We start from the raw sequence: 19,195 nt of genomic DNA, 5'->3' as shown, positions 1-19,195 counted from the left end.
GAGCCTTTCTTATAGAAAACCCAATGTTATGCCTTGCCTCACGTCCTGGCATTACTCCTCCAATATAATCACATCAGCACTGCTTTAAAGAAGGGGTGCTTTCATGTACACTGAAAATTGGCAACAGAAGTAACTGGATAAACCCTCAGGTTTATGAAGTTTTGTAGTCACTCACCATATCGACAGCTACCCGGAGACCTTCTCCTTCACCGTCATCCCCGTCCCCACCCTGGCCTTTCCCTGAGCACAGGGAAGGGGGAGATACTGTTGCACAGGTAGCTGACCTTCTTGCTGTGCACATGAGTAAAATCTCCTCCTTCCTTCATCAATCAGGGAGAGATCTCGGGAAAATTCTACAAATGTGGCAAGCGTTCCCATCTCTCTGCCCAAACGCTGGGAAGCAGGATGCCGCCTTCAAAATAACCCAACTTTCTGTCTGAGGACACCTGGGCATAAAGGTGCCTAGACCTAGACAACAGGAACCAGAGGGTTGTCTCTGAAATCCTGCTCCTCCTCAGAGCCCAGGTGCCTGACTCAGGGTGGTATGTCTGGCACTAAAAGGAGCCTACCTCTGAGGGGAAGCTGCAGTCATGTCCACCTTTTGCATAAGCTTAGTGGTTAGAGCACTCTCTCAGGAAGTTGGAAACCTGAACTCGAGGTCCCCCTCAGACTGGAAAGATTGCACCCTCCATTTCCTACTTCCCACAACAGTGAGCTAAGCCCTGACCACCAAGCTGTAGGCAAGGCTGGGATGGGAGATTGGCGACACCCTCGACATCTCCCGAATGTGGCCAATGCGCAGAAAAGAATTCATGAATGACAGGATGGGAAGGGGTCACAGTGTAGAGAGCACTCATCAGAAGCCCAGTGTTGAGCACACGTCTTGCAGAATGGAGAGACAAAGGTTTTTGCCTGTTCCAAGGAGTGGTCGAGTATTATACACTGGAGATTCCCTGGATAACATGGAGGGAAAATAACTTGCGGAGCCTCCCTCCACCCTCAAACTTTTCTGGAGAGCTCCAGCCCAGCCCAGGTGGTATGCAGGGTTTGGGGCTGGACCGCGTGGCTCCGGGGCCGGGATGGGGAGCGGGCTGGGGCTGCAGGCAGCTCATCCAGGAGGCAGGGTGGAGCTGGCTCCCCACATCTGTGCACACTCCCAGAGGGGTATGGGGGACACATGCTCCCAGATTTGTGTGCAGGGTGGGGGCAGGTGAGAGTCGATGATTCGGACATAGACACAGCTTTATATATTTTTTCTACATACCTCAAGGTACCAGGTGGCTCGTGAACATCGGGATGGTGGGGCTGACGGAGCATCCCACGGGAGCGCAGGGGGGTCCCCAGCATGCTCAGCGGTGCACCCGGAAGTGGACAAGAAGCACTTTCGGTTCACTTCCAGGTCTGCCGCAGAGCGTGCAAGTGACCCCCCCTACCCCCTGGCTTGACAACTAGTGCCTCCTGGGTTGGGGGGGCACCCGGGGTCTACTTGCAGCTGCTCACCGAACTGGGAGATGCGGGGGAGAGGGGTCCCCCACGTGCTTGGCGGCGGACCCGGAAATACTTCTGGTCCACTTCCAGGTCCGCCGCTGAGCACGCGGGCCACCCTCCCCCACGCTCCTGTGGGACGCCCCATCTGCCCCACCATCTCGGCGTTCACAAGCCGTGCCTGGTACCTCGAGCTATGTAGAAAAAACATTTAAAGCTGTGTCTATGGCTGAATCGCTGATTCTCCAAATCAGCACTGAATCTGCAGATTTGGGTTCAGCCAAATCAAATCGGGACAATGATCCAAATCAACAAATCGAATCAGTGTCCCCTGAATCAGGCCGAATGCAAATCCAAATCAAATACGGCCTGCTTCGTACACCCCTAACAGCTAACCTCTGGGATGAAATCCTCAGGGCTCCTTTAAAACAAATCACCTAATTTTCCCAAGGGGTCTTTGTCCCCTCAGTGATTCAAGACCAGAAACAACCCTCTGCTTGGTGCTACCAGTCCATTCCTTTTTTTGGCACCCTCGCCTTTTGGGTCCTGAACCCCCCCAATTTCTTCTCTCTGGCTCCCGTACCTTCTGGCTTAACTCTGGGAGGGGACTTTCCCTCTTCAAGGGGACGGAGCGCACCCAAAGCAAGCGGCTCTTCTTCTTCTTTGCTTTAAAGAGAAAGCAGTGTGTACTGGTCAGCTACAATACACCGGGTGAACCCTTGGGCCCCAAACACCTGGCTACCTTGCAGGCAGTCTCTTTCAGGAAACATCCCTGCTGGCTTCTCACTTGTGCTCTCAGCTTCCTCCCCTGCTGCCTTTCTCTCTCAGTCTCCGTTTGCCTCTAGCATCTCCATTTTCAAAAGGGTCTTTTTTCACTGCCCTGCCCTTCTCTCAGGTGCCTCCCAGGCACAAGAAACAGCGAGGAGCAGGGATCCTAGTTTTCTCTGATTTACAAAACATCCCCAATTTTCAGTTTAAAAAAAGGAACTCCAAATCCACATTTTTCCATCATTTAAATGCAACACCACTAATATAGAGATGTGTACACAGTGGTGTTGCATTTTAATCATGGAAAAATGTAGATTTGGAGTTACTTTTTTTTAGCTGAAAATTGGGATTTTTTTAAATCCGAGAAAATCAGGATCCCTGGTGGGAAGACTCTTACGTGCAGTTAGGTGGTGGCTGAAGTCCACTTGATGTGGCAGCATTGGCAAATGAGCTCCTTGTTGCTTGCAGGCCCGTTACCTACCGAACACCTAGGCGTATCTCTACAGCGCTGGTTTGAAACACAATTAATCCCTCTTTTCCCTGTGCACAAGCTACTTGGGGAAACTTGCATTTTGCCAGCTACAACTGAGCACCAGTTCACCATTTCCCATCCCCCCCGCCACCTATTTGTCTCACACTTATTGTCCCCCATCCCTTCTGATCCTCGCTGCCACATATTCGCATATTCACAGACCTGCAGTTTGCATATTGACTTCTTTTCCACCATGGAGAACACAAAGCGCCAGCAGATTGTCCCTATGCCTGAAGAAGGGTGTTTGTGCCCGAAAGCTTGCAAAGAACAGTTTTTCCAACTATTTAGTTGGTCGAATCAAAGATCAAGCAGCGTCCTTCCATTCGCACCGCAGCTCAGACTTACCACAGGAAACACCAGCAGCTGGTCTGCGCCTCCATGCAAGCCCCAGGTAAGTACCTGGGGTTTACCCTTTCCCAGGGGGAGTCCATACTCACTGAGAGAGGGTTGGTACTCCTCAACCCCGTCGCCCGCAGGGTCGTTTTGCCGACCCCTCTGCAGAGCGCTCCTCGATGGCATCATCATCACCGTTCTCCCCTGCGTGTCCCAGGCAGCAAAGTTGTTGGGCTCCTGTGCTGCATTCCCGTCACACTGCCGCGTGGACCAGGCAAGCCTCCCTGGCTTGTGAGGGACAGCTTCCCCTCCATTTTGTGTGATGCTGAGAGGCAGCGTCCCCTCCGTTTTGTGAGGCCGCAGAGCAGGCAGCTGCCCCTCCGTCTGGGAAGCCTTCACAACCCCTGTTACTGAACAGGACAACTCTTGGGCTAATTACCTGAGAAGAAGCCAAATCCATAATATCTTCATTTTAATTATACAAGGACTCTTTAATTAGTTGTCATTAGCCAGTTATACGTATAGCGAAGGCCACTTTAAATCTTTTAGCAGTTAGGAGATAGATTGTTGTTTCCTGAAGGCTGAGGTGCTCAAGAGGTTGGCTATATAGTAACATTGTTTTTACCTCTAGACATTTCAGCACAGGCATTCAGGGAAGTATATGACATGACATGACATGACATGACATTATTACCGCTTGCCTTACTGCTTTGGTTAGTGGATTTTCGTACCTTAGTGAAATTAGTAATATTAACACATGGTCGATGGTGCAATAACAATCTGTTGTAACTATTTAGCGTGTGGAGCGGTGAGTGTGGTCGTGTTAGTTGAAGCCATCAGGGACCTGGATGTGACCAAGCAGTGAGATATTGCTCTGGGGGTTTCTTTGTTACGTCTTGTCTTTCTTATGTCTTGTCCCTCTTTGTCCCCAGGAGCTTGGCAACTTCATTCAATGTACAATGGGGATAACTAATGACAATGACTGTCATGTCATGCAATGGGAGAGCATTGAATGAGCCCACCGAAGGGACGAAAGTGCTCAGACCATTACCATCTCTGGACAGTCGGATTGCTTTTCTTACTAGAAATGCTTTGAAAAGCTGTATCCCACTCTTCACACAATTCTTGAAGCAGAGGTACAGCTATATTCGTTCACAAACTAATTGCTTTCACATTCATTAACAAATGGGGCGATTCTGAGGGGAGGTAAGAGTAGTGGAGATGCTATCTTTTTGTCATACAGTACCAATATGTCAGCAACAAAGTCCAATCTTTTGGGTGGTGATTGGAACTGCGTATTGGATACGGTGCTTGAAAACTCAGTTACTGTTAACAGAGTCTATCAGAAAACTGAAAACAAGCCCTCTTATTTATTAAAAAGACCTAGGATTGGTAGATATCTGGAGGCTTCACCAACCCAGAGGTGAGAGGCTAGACCTGTTTCTCACCAGTTCACTTATCGTACTTCAGGATTGATTATTTTTCTCATACCCAGTCTCTGGTTCCTGCTTGTTTAGGTGCAGAAACACAACACATCTTAATTTCTGACCCAGCTCCCATTATAATAGCAATGGATTTAAATCATTGTATTAAGAACAAGGGAAGCTGGAAGCTTCATACTTCATTGCTTAAAGATACTAAATTCTGTGAGCAATGGAGAAATCGATCGCATAGTTTACTGAAGACAACAGGCATTACATGTCATCTGCTGTGACTGGTTAGGGAACCTTGAAAAGCTACTTTTTAGGGGGAAATAGATAAAGTGTGCTAATGAAAGGGCAAAAGACAGGTCTCAAATGTTATTTGCAGCAGAGCAAGATATTTCACATCATGAAAGAGCACATAAACTAGTTCCACAAAATGAAAATATATTTAGATCCCTCAGAAAAGCACAATAGAACTCCAACTAGCTGAAAACCGCAAAACATTCACACTTAAATTTTTATTGCAAAAGTATTTCTTTAAATACAGGATTTTTAGTAATCCTTTGACCAAGTACTGCTAAATGATTTCTTCAGTCAGCTTCGAAAGGTTGTTTTCTTTCTTCAGCCAATTCCTTTTTCTCTTGCTTGCCTGTTTCGCATTCTGTCATATTCACGTTCACTAGATGGACTTCGAAGTCTTCCAGACTTCTTAAATTTTCTTTCCTGAAATCTTCTTATTCCATCATTTTAAAATTTTCTATTATAATGCCCTGCTTATTCTGCCTGTCATTAACCATTGTGACTGACTGCCAAGAATCGATAGTCTACTGCCATCTATTACTGGCGGGGACGGTGCATGGGGCACTGGAATACCACCAAAGCCGAGCTTCCCTGAGCATGGCTAGGCTTCCGGCGCCCCGTGCACCCTTGGATCCAGTGGGTGCTGCTTGTGAGCTGGGGCTGCACCAGTGCGCCTAGCTCCCAGCCGGGTGGCTGCAGGGGAATCGCTGCTGCCGAGGGAAGCACCTGGGCCCCCGCAGCGCATGTGTTACTTGCTTTGGTGTGGTTTCTTTGGTGTATTTCTGTGATGACATGAAAGGAATCTAGAGTTTTACTTCTGTTTAAATATTGCAGTAAGATCCCCAAGGATGTAAATTAAAATAATAATAATTCAAAACTAGATGAAAACAACAAAACATTTGTGATTACATTTTTATTGCAAAATTATTACTTTAAATACAGGATTTTAGGATAGTGATTGACCGAATACTTTAACAGAATCAAAAATTCTCACCCTTCAAATGGCTACATAAAGCTGTCCATGTGTAAACACAGGCTTAGGAATACAAGCACATATTTTGTCAAAAGTTTGACCTTGTGACTTGGTTACAGTCATAGAATAAGAGGGCCCTTGTATACGTGACTAACAGCTCTTGGATATGTGAGGAAATAGCCCATTTAAGTGGCTTCGTTGCCCATTTTTAACCATTTAAATGTGTAATGATGTACAGGTTCGGTGGCATGTTAAGATTTAAATGAGTTTTTACATAGCAAAGTAAAACACATCCCATGTGTATTAGTTTTCTTCGTAACATATTACAGCGCTATTCCTCACATGTACAAGGGCCCTATCTGGAGGAGGCGATGGGGATGGTACATGGGGTGCTGGCAGCCTGGGGGTGCTGGCAGCCTGAGGGTGCTGGAGGAAGCTTGGGCTTGGTGGGTATTCACTGCCCCGTACCCCATCCCTGACACCTTCTCTGGCTGCCATCACACCCAGCTGCCATCCCACTACCATCCCGGGGCAGCCAGCCCATTCCCGGGTGGTTCCAGGTGCTGGGAAGGTGGCAGGGACGGTGCACGGGGTGCTGGAAGCCCACCAAGCCTGAGTTTCCCTGAAAACACCCAGGCTTCCAGCGCCGCATGCACCGTTGGTTCTGGCAGATACTGCCTGAGAGCTGGGGCTGCACCCGAGCAGCTAGCACCCTGCCCAGCCGGCCCAGTGGGGGTCTGCCACCGCTGCGGGAAGTACAAGGCCCTCCTACAGCTCAGGGGCTGTAAGACCCAGTGGCAACTCATGCAGGCAGGCTCTGCCAAGTAAAAAACCCCACAAAAACAGTGAGGGGCCTGATCTTCATTTTTTTTCCTCCCGGTCCCTGCCTGCATCTCCCGTGGCTGAGGAGTGAGCTGCCAGTGGTTCATGCAGCCCCTGAGCTGCAGGGAACTCCAGTGCTTCCCGCTGTGGTGGCGGCACTGCATGGGCAGCACCCACCCGCTGACACCCGGCCCGGCAGTCCTGTGGGGCACCATCACCATGCAGGGAAGCACTGGAGGCCCCCAGCAGCTCAGATCCCACTGGCAGCTCTCCCTCTGGCTGCAGGAGAGGCAGGCAGGTTCTGGAGGGGAAAAAAGGGAACGGGCCCCTCACTGCTTTATTTCCCCACCTCTCAACCCTGCCCCCTCACCCCCGTGCCCTCATCGGACCCTACCCACTCCACAGCAGAGCGCCCCAGTGCTTCGTTCTACCTCTAAGTTGTTTACATATCTGTCTGAAATGGTCTTATTCTGTCTGCACTTTTGGTTGTTTCAGTTTCAGCATTGCGATTGGCTGCCAAGACAACTAATCAGAGTGCTCCAGACAGACAGAATAAGTCTCTTGTGATGATACATAAACATTTTGACATGGGATTGCATGTCAGGTCAAGAGAGTGAACATGACTATGAGTGGCGTGACAAGGCAGGTAAGTTATTGGCTAGAAGACTTTAGGCAGAGGCATCAAATAGCAGATCTCTGCAATAATTACCTCCAATGATAATACAGTATTAGATTAGAAGCTATATGACGTAGATTTGAATATGTCAAGCAATTGAACTAGAGAAGGAGATCACGTTACAGAAAGTTACGGAGGTGCTGCATTTCTTAGAGAGGGGAAAGCTCTGGCAGTTTTCCATCTGAATTTTAGAAAACTTTCCGGAAAAGTCTGGCAACAATTATTATAAACTATGTACAGTGAAATAGTTGAAAATGGAATTCTGTCTAGAGAAGCAAGAACAGCTTTATCTATTTGTCTACTCAAGAAGTGAAAGAAAGGTTTAATATGTGGAGCCTACCGCCCAATCTCAATATTGAAAGTTGATAACCAGTTTCTCACAACATGATGAGCTCTAAGACGTAGTAAGGTGATTCCATTCTTGATACATGCCGTACAGGTAGGTTCTATAAAGGGTACTTTGGCCTCGGGTAGTTCACACAACTGCCTGACTCATCAGCAGCTGTTCTCTCACTACACTGGCAAAGGTGCTATGATTGGAGTTGTGGGAGAGCTGTGCCTGGCTGCATCTGATTCGAAGAGACTGGTGAGTGTAATCTCTGCTCCACATGGAGGGTGAGAGGCAATAGTGCTGAACAACCCAGTCCCAGGTGACCTTCCAAACTATTTGAACCACCTTGGATTGACAGACTCGTTTCATCCTCTGGATGCCATAATTATCTGCCCTGTTCTTAACTGTCTGCTTCCTTGATGCCATTTTCCATTTTCCTGTTATTTCATTTGGGCCTTCCAGCTGATTGTGATATTTAGTAAAGTACTGCATCGGTATTATTGCGTGTGCTTCCCATTGTTTACCTGCCTTGTCATTATCATTCTTTAATCTCTTTATTCTCATGTTCCTCTTAGTCCTAAAGCAGTCCCTTTTATGTTTTTGAACCCTTAATCTAATTTCAGTGCGTCTCTCACAAACACCAACCAAATTCAGAGGGGTGTCCCAAGCAGGAGTCCCCCGCAACACCAGTGCTGCTGGTCAGTCTGGTTGAACCTTAATCCTCCTGTCCACTAGTAACAAGTGGGCATCCTGGGGCCGGTCAAATCGTTGACCCACCCACTTGTCTCAGGGCTAACCGCCCGCCTCCCTCACCTGCCACAACCTTGATGATACAGGTGAAAGATGAGAACATGGCAGGAAGCTGCCCATTTACTTGCACTGTGTAAAAGGAGGCCCTTCCTGCCCAAGTTTTTCCGGGCTAAGCGCCCGCCTCTCTTTCCTGCCACACCGTGGCAATACAAAAGGATGGTCTTAATTAAGAGGTAGGCTGTCCATTTCTTGCCCGAATGCCTGGGGATGTTATCTGCAGCTCCAAATCCTCCCCTATGCTGCAGCTCATGTCTCACAGCTGGCATCCCAGTTCTTAGCATCTTTGGCCCCATCCTGGGCCCCATAATCCTCCAGTCTGGACCCCAACTGGCTCCTTCCAATCAGGCGGCCTACTCCGCCCTCATTCTGGGCTGTCTACCTCCCTGCACTCTTCCCCCTCTCAGGTGTGCCCCACACCCCGGGACCTTTGGCCACACAGGCCCTGGCCTCCCCTCCAAGGCCAGTTAGAAACCCCAGGCCCTTGGCTCTGGGCGTCCCTCACAGTGGGCCCCTGGCCCTTTTGACCCTTCTGGTCCTGGCCCCAGCACTGACCAGTTGAGGGTGCCTCAAGTCAGGATTGTGAGCATCTAGTCCGCTCTCTCACAGGGGTCCGCCGTCTCAGGCCTACTATGGGGTTACCCACCTGGTTGTGGGAGCTGGGGTTATTAAGGCGCCCCGACCCGCCTTTCACCGGGGTGGTAACTGGCCTGGCATTTCCTGGGGGCTCCCACGCCACTAGGAGCCCCACCAGGCCACCCATTCCCGGCAGGGTGCAGTTTTCGGTCGTGCCCAGGACCAAGAGCCTCCTAGCCATCCCCATAAGCTCTTTCCCTTACCTCCTGGTTGTTCCTGCTGCAGCTCAGCGAGGCAATGTTTCTGCCTCGGCTGGCAGCAGCAGACTGCAGCCTTTATATACAAAGTTGTCAAAATGACTGCTGCCATCAGGCACTTGCTGGATGCCTGACCCAGCCCTTAAAGTGGCAGGCACTAGCAGTGCCCTGCCACACGCTGATACCTAGGGCTTATATACACGGCTCCGACCTCCCCTACACCGTGTCCCATGCCTCGCAGTTGGCATCCATGGCCTCACACCCAGCCTTTGCTTGCATCAGGATGGATGGCGCTGCTGCGGAGAGATGGGGATCCTCGAGGCACTCTCCAGATGACTGTGCCTCTGCAGCTCTTTGGGCAGCTGTTGGAAGCATTTCAGGATTAGGAGCTTCCTCAGTACCCTGACGGGAATTTCCTTCTCCTGCAAGGGTACAGAAACCAGTCAGGGACTCCAGGGCCACCAGGGACAGTCAGGTAATGACATTGGAGCCAGCACAATCCCAAACCAGCCCAAAGACATGTCTACCAGACGCGTTGTCCCCCACCAAACACACACCGTCTTTAGCTTCCCTACCCAGAAATCACCCTCTCCTTGGCTAGAAGTGAGAGAGTGTGTCCTGCCACTCATTTCCTGAATCCAACCATGCTGCTCACCTCTGCCTCCGTCAGGTGACCAGATTGCCCCAGGATGGCATAGAGCAGAACCACCCCGGCCTGGCTCACGTGCAGCATGACATGGTGGATCCCCAGCAGTGCCCTCTGTGCAAATGCTCTCCTCTGGTCTTCGGAGAGGATCTTCCTGAAGGCCTGAAACCCACAGGACACAAGGCATTGTTGCATCCCAGAGCCAGGCTCCCCGTCAAGGAACTGGAATGCGTTGCCCTTTTGATGGGCTGTGGGGAGGATGAGAGCCTGGCTGGAGCCATGGCAGGTCACTCTGCTCGACGGCCTTTCAAATCTCTCAGCGGATGCAAAGTCCAGATAAGGAGAGGAGGACTCAGGTCTTGTTCCCCTCTCCTGCCCTGGCCTTCTCCCTGCCTTTCACATGGGGCTGTCAAGTAGCCTGGGATGGAAGCTCACAGTGCTGCCTACTGAAACCCAAGGGGAGGGTGGTTCTGCTTTTTAACTGTGGAGAGAAGAGCACAGCTTGTCTGCGCTTCTGCACAGAATGGGACTTCCTGCAAGGATCTGTTGGAGCAATGGTGGGTGTGTGCTGGCTGCTTGCCAGCCCCAGGTCAGAGCTGCCCAGCTCAGGACCTCCAGTGTCAGTCAGGGAGGGACAGTGGGGTCCTGCAGTAACTTCCCTCCCAGGGGATTGTCCTTGGGCCACGTCAGCATGACACCATGCAAGACATACAAACCATGGACGTGGCTAGGACTCGGACATACAACCATGCACCCTTGCTCCTCGCTCTAAGCCTGACAGAGGGTGCTGTGGGCTGAAGGTAGAGCCTTCCTCCTGAAGGCAGGAGGCAGGTATTCCAGGGGAACACAGCCCCATCCCCTGAGCTGGTGTACAGAATGGGCAGAGCATCCTTACCTCTCCCATTGTGGCCAGATCGATGTAGAGGAGGATTCGGTGTAGGTGGTGCTGGTGCTGGCTGATGGGCCACAGCTCCTGTGCCTCTTGGATGTCTTGCCCTAGGACAGAGAGAGGCTGGTCAGAGCTGCTGTTCTGGCTTCAGAACTGAAAACATGTGAGCGCTCTGAACTGCAGACCCTGGGATTGGTGCCATGGTACAGATGATGTCTAAGAGGGGAACCTCCCGATCCCACTGAAGCCAGGCTGTAGCCCAAGGGTTACGTAACACCCTACAGTCCCTCCCCTGAGTTCAAGGCTACTGCTCCTGCCCTCCCTGAGGCCACTTTGCCCTCATGTCTCCGTGAACTCTCCCCCTATGTCAACTTCCCAGCTTGCAGATCCTGGACAGGCTGATTTTCTTAGGTGATTCCCACAGCTGGACTCAAGGTTTCCATACCCTTCTGATGCATCAAGATCTTGTAGAGGTGGGAGAGGCCCTCCTTGGCCTGGCGGCTGATCTCCTCCACTGGGTCGCTGATGCACAGACCCAGCAGGGCCACCAGGTCACCCACCAGGGGCACCTTGGGCGAGTCCTAAGGAAAGGCAGAGGACAGCGGAGTCCATCTATGTCTGACCAGCAATCACCTCAGGCTCTCTGGGCCGTGTGCATCTCCTGAAGCCTGAGAAATAAATCTCTCTGCCTGCCATACAGCAGGGAGCCAAGGGTCTAGGAGCGGGCCCCCCTGAGGACTCCCTGCATTTGTTGCTCCAGGAGGAGCAGCAGGGCTCCTGAGACAGGCATGAATCTGCCTGGAGCACTCTATGGCAGCTGCTGCCCTCTCCTGAGACAGGGGCTCTTAGCCAGGAGCACAAGCCCTTGAATCAAGCACAGCCAGTTCCCAGCCCTCACTCTGCCATGCAGGGATCCTCTCTCCTAATCCGCACTTACCGCTGCCACTGCTATCCCACAGGCTTTTTCACCAGCCCTGCCTCTGCCTAAAGTCAGGACCTGACACAAGGCTCATTTACCTCAAACTGTGGGAGGAGGGAGACTGCAAAGCAGAGCAGGCTGGTGGTGATCTTGATGGCTGTGGCTCTGTCCCTCTTATCTTCCAACTGGAGCCACAAGGTCAAGTGCTGTGGGTGGAAGAAGTTCATGGCAGTGGACACGTGCTCCTGTTGTACCAATGATCCCCACCCCCACCCCTGCCTGAGTGCTGACCCTTTAAGCCCAGGGTAAAACATCAGCCTCAGGGGGCCAAACTCTGTAAGAAGGGATTGTTGCATCCAGCACGGCCCTGCCCCCAAACGCCCTTTCCCAGCCCCGACCCCTCCCTCTGCATCTCAGGGATGGTTTTTGTCTCTTAAAGTTGGGACCAGACTCTGTCTCAGGGCTGCTCCTCTCCTCCCTGAACATAGACAGCATGACAAGAAGGAGACAAAATCCTGTATCCGTGCCAGGCTCCAAAGCCAAATCCAAAGGGGCATCCTCCACTCTGTGGGTAATCCCTGAGGGATCGGCATGGTGAACTCGCACCAGACTCCTGTCTCAAGGAAGGAGCCAGGGATTCTTCTCTGAGGACCGGCTCCTGCAGTGCACAGGTCATTGAAGCTGCCCCCATCCTAAACCCAGCCTCTCCCCATGGTGCTCACCTGCCCGATGAACTGCAGCCTGGCCAGGCTGGGGGCAGTTGCCAGCAGACACCTCAGCGTGGCCTCCAGGTACTCCACGCTGATCCGCTGCATGCCCTGGAAGAAGACAGAGAGCCAAGAGGGTCAGTGCTGGAAAGTCCTGTGCCATGTCTGCCAGGGGATGGCTGGTGGGACTGTGCGGTGAGAGAAAGAGGTACCTGGATGTGCTGGCTGTTGTGCCCTGTGGCCATCAGGAAGGTCTTGTGGAGGGCGGTGTAGAGGAGGCGCGATTCCAGGGCTGGCTCCAGGGCTGGCTTCAGTTTGCTGTCAGGAAAGAGGAGCCTGTCTGGATGGAGCTCTGTGGGGCTGGCATTGGCTCTGATGTGGGCAGGTCTCGACAGGGAAATAGGCACCCAGAGGCGACAATATGAATTGAAACCTCAAGGAAGGCTGAAGTGTGCCAGCACCCAAGGGTCAGGGTTGGCCCACTGACCCCTCTGTTGCCCGTCCCACTGATCCTTGACCCTCCAACAGTATCCACACTGTCGGCCCTTTGCTGAAGGCCCTTGTGTCATCTTTACAGGGAAACTCAGTACCTAACCTGGGGAAAGGACATATTCCCATCTCGTCGGCAAACCAGGGGAAATCTCTGGAGCTGAGCAGTGCTGCAGTTAGTGCAGCTGGGCAAGTGAACAAGTACCTGAGGATGCAAACAACAGCCATGCTGTAAGGAAGGATGGTGCTGGGCTCTTCTTCACAGTCGGACAGCTTGTCAATCAGCACCTGAGAGACGCATGGGGGAGCGTGAGAAGGAGACCTCACAGTGCTCCTGGGGCACCTGGATGCCACCGCCAACCTGGGCCCCCCCTACCAGTTCTCTCCTCCGCCCTCACTGAACACGGCTCTCCTCTTCCCTCCGACATGCTCATGAACACCCTGTTGGTCACCCGGTTTCCCCACCCGCTCCCACATTTGTCCTCCAGCCCTCTCATTCCCCTACCACCCTGTACTCATTCACCCCACAATGTCCCGCTTCTCTACCCCCTATCCACACACCTAGCAACACCTGCCCTCTCCTCTTCACTCCAGTCCCCATTCACACATCCTCTCCTGGCTGCTTAACTTCTGACCCGAAGCAGCCAGTGCTCTTTTGAACTCACCACAATCCTCTCCACAAGTGCCGCTTTGCAGCAGGGCGGCTCTAGGGTGTCCTCGCCCCTCTTCATTGTAGCCAGGCACAGCGTGGGGACGGCACGGAGGAAAGTGAGCCCCTCATTCACAGTCTGCATACACCATAAGTTACAATGGGAAAAGGCCGGCTCATAGCCAGGAACCTGCCTGCCCTCCCAAGGGGAGCGTGGGGCTCAGATCTGGTGGTATCCCCCGTTCTCAATCCACATCTCCTCCTGGGCAAATGGGGTCTGGCACAGGGATGGGGTCTCTGTGGGGAGGGATCCCCAGGTTGTTTGGGACAAAAGCACCCCCGACGAGGGTCCCAGCCCACGTGGGCTGCACGTGCCCATCAAAGGCTGTGGCTCACTCGGTTCCTCCTCCCCAGAGGGCCACATGGTGGGAGAGTGGACGGGCTGGTGCTGGTGCTGGTCCAGCTCTGGGATGTTCCTACCTGGTCCGTGCTCTGGAGGTGCCGTAGGATGACTGAGAGGGCGGCTTCCTCCAGGTAGGTGAAGTCCTCCCTCTGCTCTTCCTCTGCCTTGTAGAAGGGCAGGACTGTATCTGCAGGGAGAGGGAGAGACTGTGATGCCTGCTGCTGCTGAGGGGAAACAGAGGGGCAATGCAGAGGAGAGGTGTGTCCACGTTCCTGCAGCCCAGGAAATGGCCCCGTGGCTGCCCAAGTGCTATATGGCCCCTCTCCATGCACTGCCTCAGGCCCCGCCTGTCCCAGCACCCCAGGGAGGTGCCTGCCCCTCTGGGAGATTTGGGGACCCTCACGTACAAGGCTCCCTCTTCCCGCTTCCCACCCAGGACCATGTCTGTGGCCCACACTGGGGGTGCGAGGCCTCCTGTCACTCAGGCTGTTGCTCTGCCTGGGATCCCCCGGCCCCATCACAGAGCGACTCACCGCACTCAGGGGTCACTGCCCTGTTTGCACAGGACGTCTGGGTGTCACCTCACCTCTGGCGGTGGCAGCATGTTGCTGGAGGCCCACAGCCTCCTGGGAGCTGTCGCTGTCCTCCCTGGAGGAGCTGGAGCCCAGCTTGAACCAGGGCCTGTGCAGCTCCTGCCCTGGGGAGCCTGGCTTCTCCTCCCAAGCCACGTGAGGAGTGGCCTTCGGCTGGGCTTCAGCGCTGGGGTCCTGGCTGCTGTGTTTGGGGCTGGAGCTGCGCGGGGGCTGTGCCTGGGTCTCTGGCAGTGCTGGGCCCTGCCTGCCCAGCTGTATCCTGGGCCACCTCCATCGGGGCCTGACTGGCTCCTCTCCCTGCTCTTCCGTGGCTGCTGGAGGTGCCCTTCTTCTCCAGCCCACGAGACAGTGCCACCACCTGCCCTTCCTTGATGCAGCCTCTGCCTGGTGGTGGCCGCCCTGCTCCTCCTCCTCAGGCTTCTTCCTGTCCTTCTCCTGTCCCGGGGCCATTCTTGCCATCCTCTTTCTGAGAATCCGCCTCAGCCTCTCCATCCTGACACAGAAACAGTTAGGAGTGTGGGTTCAAAGCTGTCTCTCCCTACTTGTCTGTCTGCCCCTTCCCCGAGCTGGGTGACTCCCCCACATCCCATGCTTTCCCCTAAATACTGGGTGCCAGCTTTTGGCTGTCAGAGGTTTGCAAGCTGTTGGCTCAGGACCAGAGACCTTCAGTTAGTTTGGACTAACAACTCCCTCCTCCTGCCCTTGCCTGCTCTCCTCATTCAAGTCAGGGGGACTGAACGTTGGGACTCAGGATACATCCTGGGAAGTAGGGCACCTTTTCTGGGTGCTGTGAGCACTCAGAAACTCCACAGATTTGGGCCCCCCGGGACACGTGGCCGGGGGAATGGCCCCTGGCAAGGGAGGTGTTGGGACCTCCACTCCTTGGGGATGTTTGCAAACACACTGATGATGGTGCTGGAGAGCCCCAGAGGAGATGTCATCACTTCTGGGGATATGGTTTCCCGCCTACAGCTGCTCCTCCCTGGCCAGAAATGGGAAGGTGGCTGGGACAGGCTGCAGACCACTCACTTGCCCTGGAGGGCTGGCGGACTGCTAGGTAGAGTCTCGCAGTCCCTCTGGCTGGGTTCCTCGCCTTATTCTGTGGTCCTTGGCCTCAACGGGTCCTGCCTCCCAGGAGTCTCTGCAGCTGCTGGGCGCCTCAGTAGATGCAGCTAGGTGGATGTGTCTTGTACCTGGAAGGGGACTCTGCCATGTATTAGGAGACTTGTTGGAATATGCCGTCGTGCACTGCCCCTTCCCCTACAAACACATGAAACACTTCCCTTTCTCCTGCATCCCTCCCCCTTCCCCCTTCCCTTGCTGTCTCCCAGGCATAACTGCCCCTCCCTGATTTCCCCTTACAGCCCTCAGTGGCAAAACTGGATAAAGTTGTACAGGTCCATTGCCCCTCATGGCTGCTCTTGGCCTCTCTTCTCAGAAGGCGCGCTCCCTCTACCTTTTCTTACCCAGTTCCTTTTTTCCAGACAAGGCCTGTACTCATGTTTTGCACCCTAAGTATATCTAACACGATATCTCCTTAACCAACAACTGTTGTTGCCTCTACACTGGTGGGGTGCCAGATGCCATCCGTCCTGGCTGGATAGGGGGACCTGGAGCAGGAAGGATTTGGCAGCCTGGAGTCACCAGGGCAGGCAGAGATGGTCTGAATCAAAAATAAAATACACAGACAAGGTTAAATTAGCACAAGCAATTCCTATCATGTGCTATTCAGGGCTTGGCCTCCAGAGTGACTTGGGCTCCTCTGCACTGCTCACGCGCTTGGGAGAAAACATTAGTAATCCCCAACCTGAAGTCAGAAAAGACCAGCTTCAATGCCAGCTTCACAAGCACCTGCGCCTCAGGGTGCATTGTCTCATTACCTGATCCTCAGCTGCTTGTGCAGGGGAAAGGTGACAGGAAAGAAATCCTCCTCTGGAACAGGCTCTCCTGGGACTCGGCGATGGTCACCAAGAAAATCACTAACAACAAAAGGTGTCTTTCATTCTCATGGATTTGTCTGAAATAGTTGCATCTGTTGACTGTGGGGCAACGAAGGAAGTGAATCCTTCAGTGCGATCAGTGAAGAAGGGTGGGGATTGAGCGACACCTCTGTGGGTTGCAATGTTAGGAGCTGTCTACGCTGTTAGCTAATAGTTTCATGGGTGAGTTTGAGGATGTGACAGGCAGAAGGAGGAAGGAAGACAAACATTTCCTAGACGAAACTGCATCCTTTGGAGCCACAACCTGGTAATCTGAGGTGTGATCCTAGCGTGGCGCTCATGTTTGGCTGCCCTATTTAACCAGGGGGGGCATGGCCCTCTACGTCAGACCTCTTGAGCGTACGTTGACAACATTTCGTAGAGGCAGGACACTGACTGCCGTGCTTCCCCTCTTTCACCTGTGTCAAGGTTCGGGTGTTAGGTGTGTGTTGTGGCAGGGTTGAGAGCAGGCTGGTACAGGGCTCGGCTAATGGTGTGTATGGGATGGTCTGAACAGGGCTGATGCTGCCTGAGGAAGGGGTTGCTGAGTCCTGTCTGCAAGCCTTGCTCACCTCATGTTGTGGCAGAAGAGGGGGCAGCTTTCCCCATCCCTCACTTACCCGCTCCTCTCCAGATGGAGAACAGCCGTCAGCACCGCTCCGGCCGCCGACTGCAACTGACTGCCGTTCCCCGGCGCCGGCACAATGATACGAACGCTGCCGCGGCAACGCCCGGGGATGAGTTCCGCCAGGCCCCTCCCCCTCCCCCCAGGCTCCCCCGCCCCCAGGTCCACGCCCATTTCCTCCTTCGCCCACGCTGCACGCTCCCCGGTGGCCCGCGGTCCTGCGAGCACATCAGTTGACCCCCAAGTGAATTACTTCTAAGGGATAGAGAGCTGAGCCGGAAAGAATTAAGGGAAGTGCTTCATATATCAGGTGTCAAATATGATATGAAATACTCCACAACTTTTTCCGTGAAGTTGGAGGGAAAGGAGAAATGTTTCTTTTCTCCCTCGGACACGTGGAAGGAGCTGGAAAAATCCTGTCCTGATCTAACACGAAGAGAGAGAATCACAATTCCTTGAACAAAATTTTTACGTGTCTGTTTATTTTAATATGTAGCAAACCCCCCAGATTTTCTTTTTTTCTTCTAAACTGCATTCCCTCCCCTTCCCTAACCGTTTCTGACATTCCCCCCCCCCCCCTCTCTATTCCCTATAGATATGTATAAGTGAGCTAAGACATAGGATAAGCTTCAGCATTTCATTTTAGTAGCAACCCTGCTCTGGACAACACCTACTAGACAAGGACCCCTTCCCAGCCTGGAGAGGCAGCTATCCCCCCTGCCCCCTCTTCCACCAGGGACTTGCACTCTGCTTCTCTTCCCCACCTGGACTCCAGCCCTTCCACTGAGTCTCTTTCTCCTGCTGCCATTTTGAGAGAGAGAGAGAGAGAGAGAGTGTGAACCAATAACTTCATGGGGCTGTGTAGTGTGTTGTCTGTTTAACAATCCTGTTATTTTGAAACCCCGAGTTGAAACCTACATCTACTCCCCGTCAATTTGTGGCCATTGTTCCTAGTTACTCCAGGGGGTGCCCTCGTAAATAGAGCGTGTCCTCTTCCCTGCTGCCCTCCCCTGATGAACGTATAGGCAGCCACAGGATCACCTCTCAGCCTTCTCTTGCGAAGACTGAAGAGATCTAGGTCCCTCAGTCTCTCCTCGTAGGGCCTTGCCTGCAGGCCTCTGACCATACGAGCGGCCTCCTCTGAACCCTCTCGAGGTTGTCCACATCCCTTCTGAAGTGCGGCGCCCAAAACTGGACGCAGTACTCCAACTGTAGTCTGACCAGTGCGGCACAGAGGGGAAGCATCGCCTCCCTGGACCTGTTCGTCATGCACCTCCTAATGCATAATGAAGTGTGGTTAGCCTTGTTGATCACTTCGTCACATTGACGACTCATGTCCGTCTTGGAGTCAACTCCCTTTCCGGCACTGTGCTGCAGAGAAGGTCATCCCCCAGCCTGTACGTGGGTTGGTGGATCTCTTTGCCCAGGTGCAGCACTCTGTACCTGTCTTTGTTGAACTGCATCCTATTTCTTTCTGCTCGTTTTTCCAGCCTGTCCAGATCTGCCTGGATCCGTTCCCTGCCCTCTGGTGTGTTAACTTTGCCCTGTTATTTGGTATCATCTGTGAACTTGGACAGGGTGCTCTCCACGCCCTCGTCCAAGTCAATGATGAAGACATGGAATAGCACCGGTCCAGGGACCAAGCCTTGCGGGACTCCACCGACCACATCTTTCCAGGTCGATATCGACCCGTCCACCACCACTCTCTGGGTGCGACCCCTCAGCCAATTTGCCACCCGCCTGACCGTGTAGTCATCTCCATCACAGCCGCTCAGTTTATTTACGAGAACAGAATGAGATACGGTGTCAGAGGCCTTCTTAAAGCCTAGGTAGAGGACATCTACCTCGACTCCTGCGTCTAAGCATATTGCGACCTGGTCATAAAAAGAAACCAGGTTATTCAGGCAGGATCTGCCTGCAATGAATCCATGATGATTTCCTTTCAGCATCATGTCCCCTGCTGGGCTCCCATAAATGTGATCCTTAATGACTTTTTCTAGAGTTTTCCCAAG

At 52.9% G+C, this 19,195-nt stretch overlaps 1 protein-coding gene across 1 annotated transcript; it reads right to left on the bottom strand.

Moving 5' to 3' along the window:
• Positions 1–5,740: 5,740 nt before the first annotated feature.
• Positions 5,741–15,894, bottom strand: LOC132246451 (maestro heat-like repeat family member 5). Its single transcript, XM_059719587.1, has 12 exons — positions 15,609–15,894; positions 14,573–15,072; positions 14,064–14,173; positions 13,600–13,722; positions 13,140–13,222; positions 12,658–12,763; positions 12,461–12,556; positions 11,837–11,944; positions 11,265–11,400; positions 10,826–10,926; positions 9,940–10,092; positions 5,741–9,706 (listed from the first exon to the last, which is right to left on the bottom strand). The coding sequence occupies exons 2-12, from the start codon at positions 15,069–15,071 to the stop codon at positions 9,563–9,565; spliced, it is 1,659 nt and encodes a 552-aa protein (XP_059575570.1). The 5' UTR covers position 15,072; positions 15,609–15,894; the 3' UTR covers positions 5,741–9,562.
• Between the last annotated feature and the right edge of the window lie 3,301 nt (positions 15,895–19,195).

Source organism: Alligator mississippiensis, chromosome 16, assembly GCF_030867095.1.
Source record: "Alligator mississippiensis isolate rAllMis1 chromosome 16, rAllMis1, whole genome shotgun sequence".
In the NCBI taxonomy this organism is placed as follows: Eukaryota; Metazoa; Chordata; order Crocodylia; family Alligatoridae; genus Alligator; species Alligator mississippiensis.
This window is presented reverse-complemented; position numbering and strand designations above follow the sequence as displayed.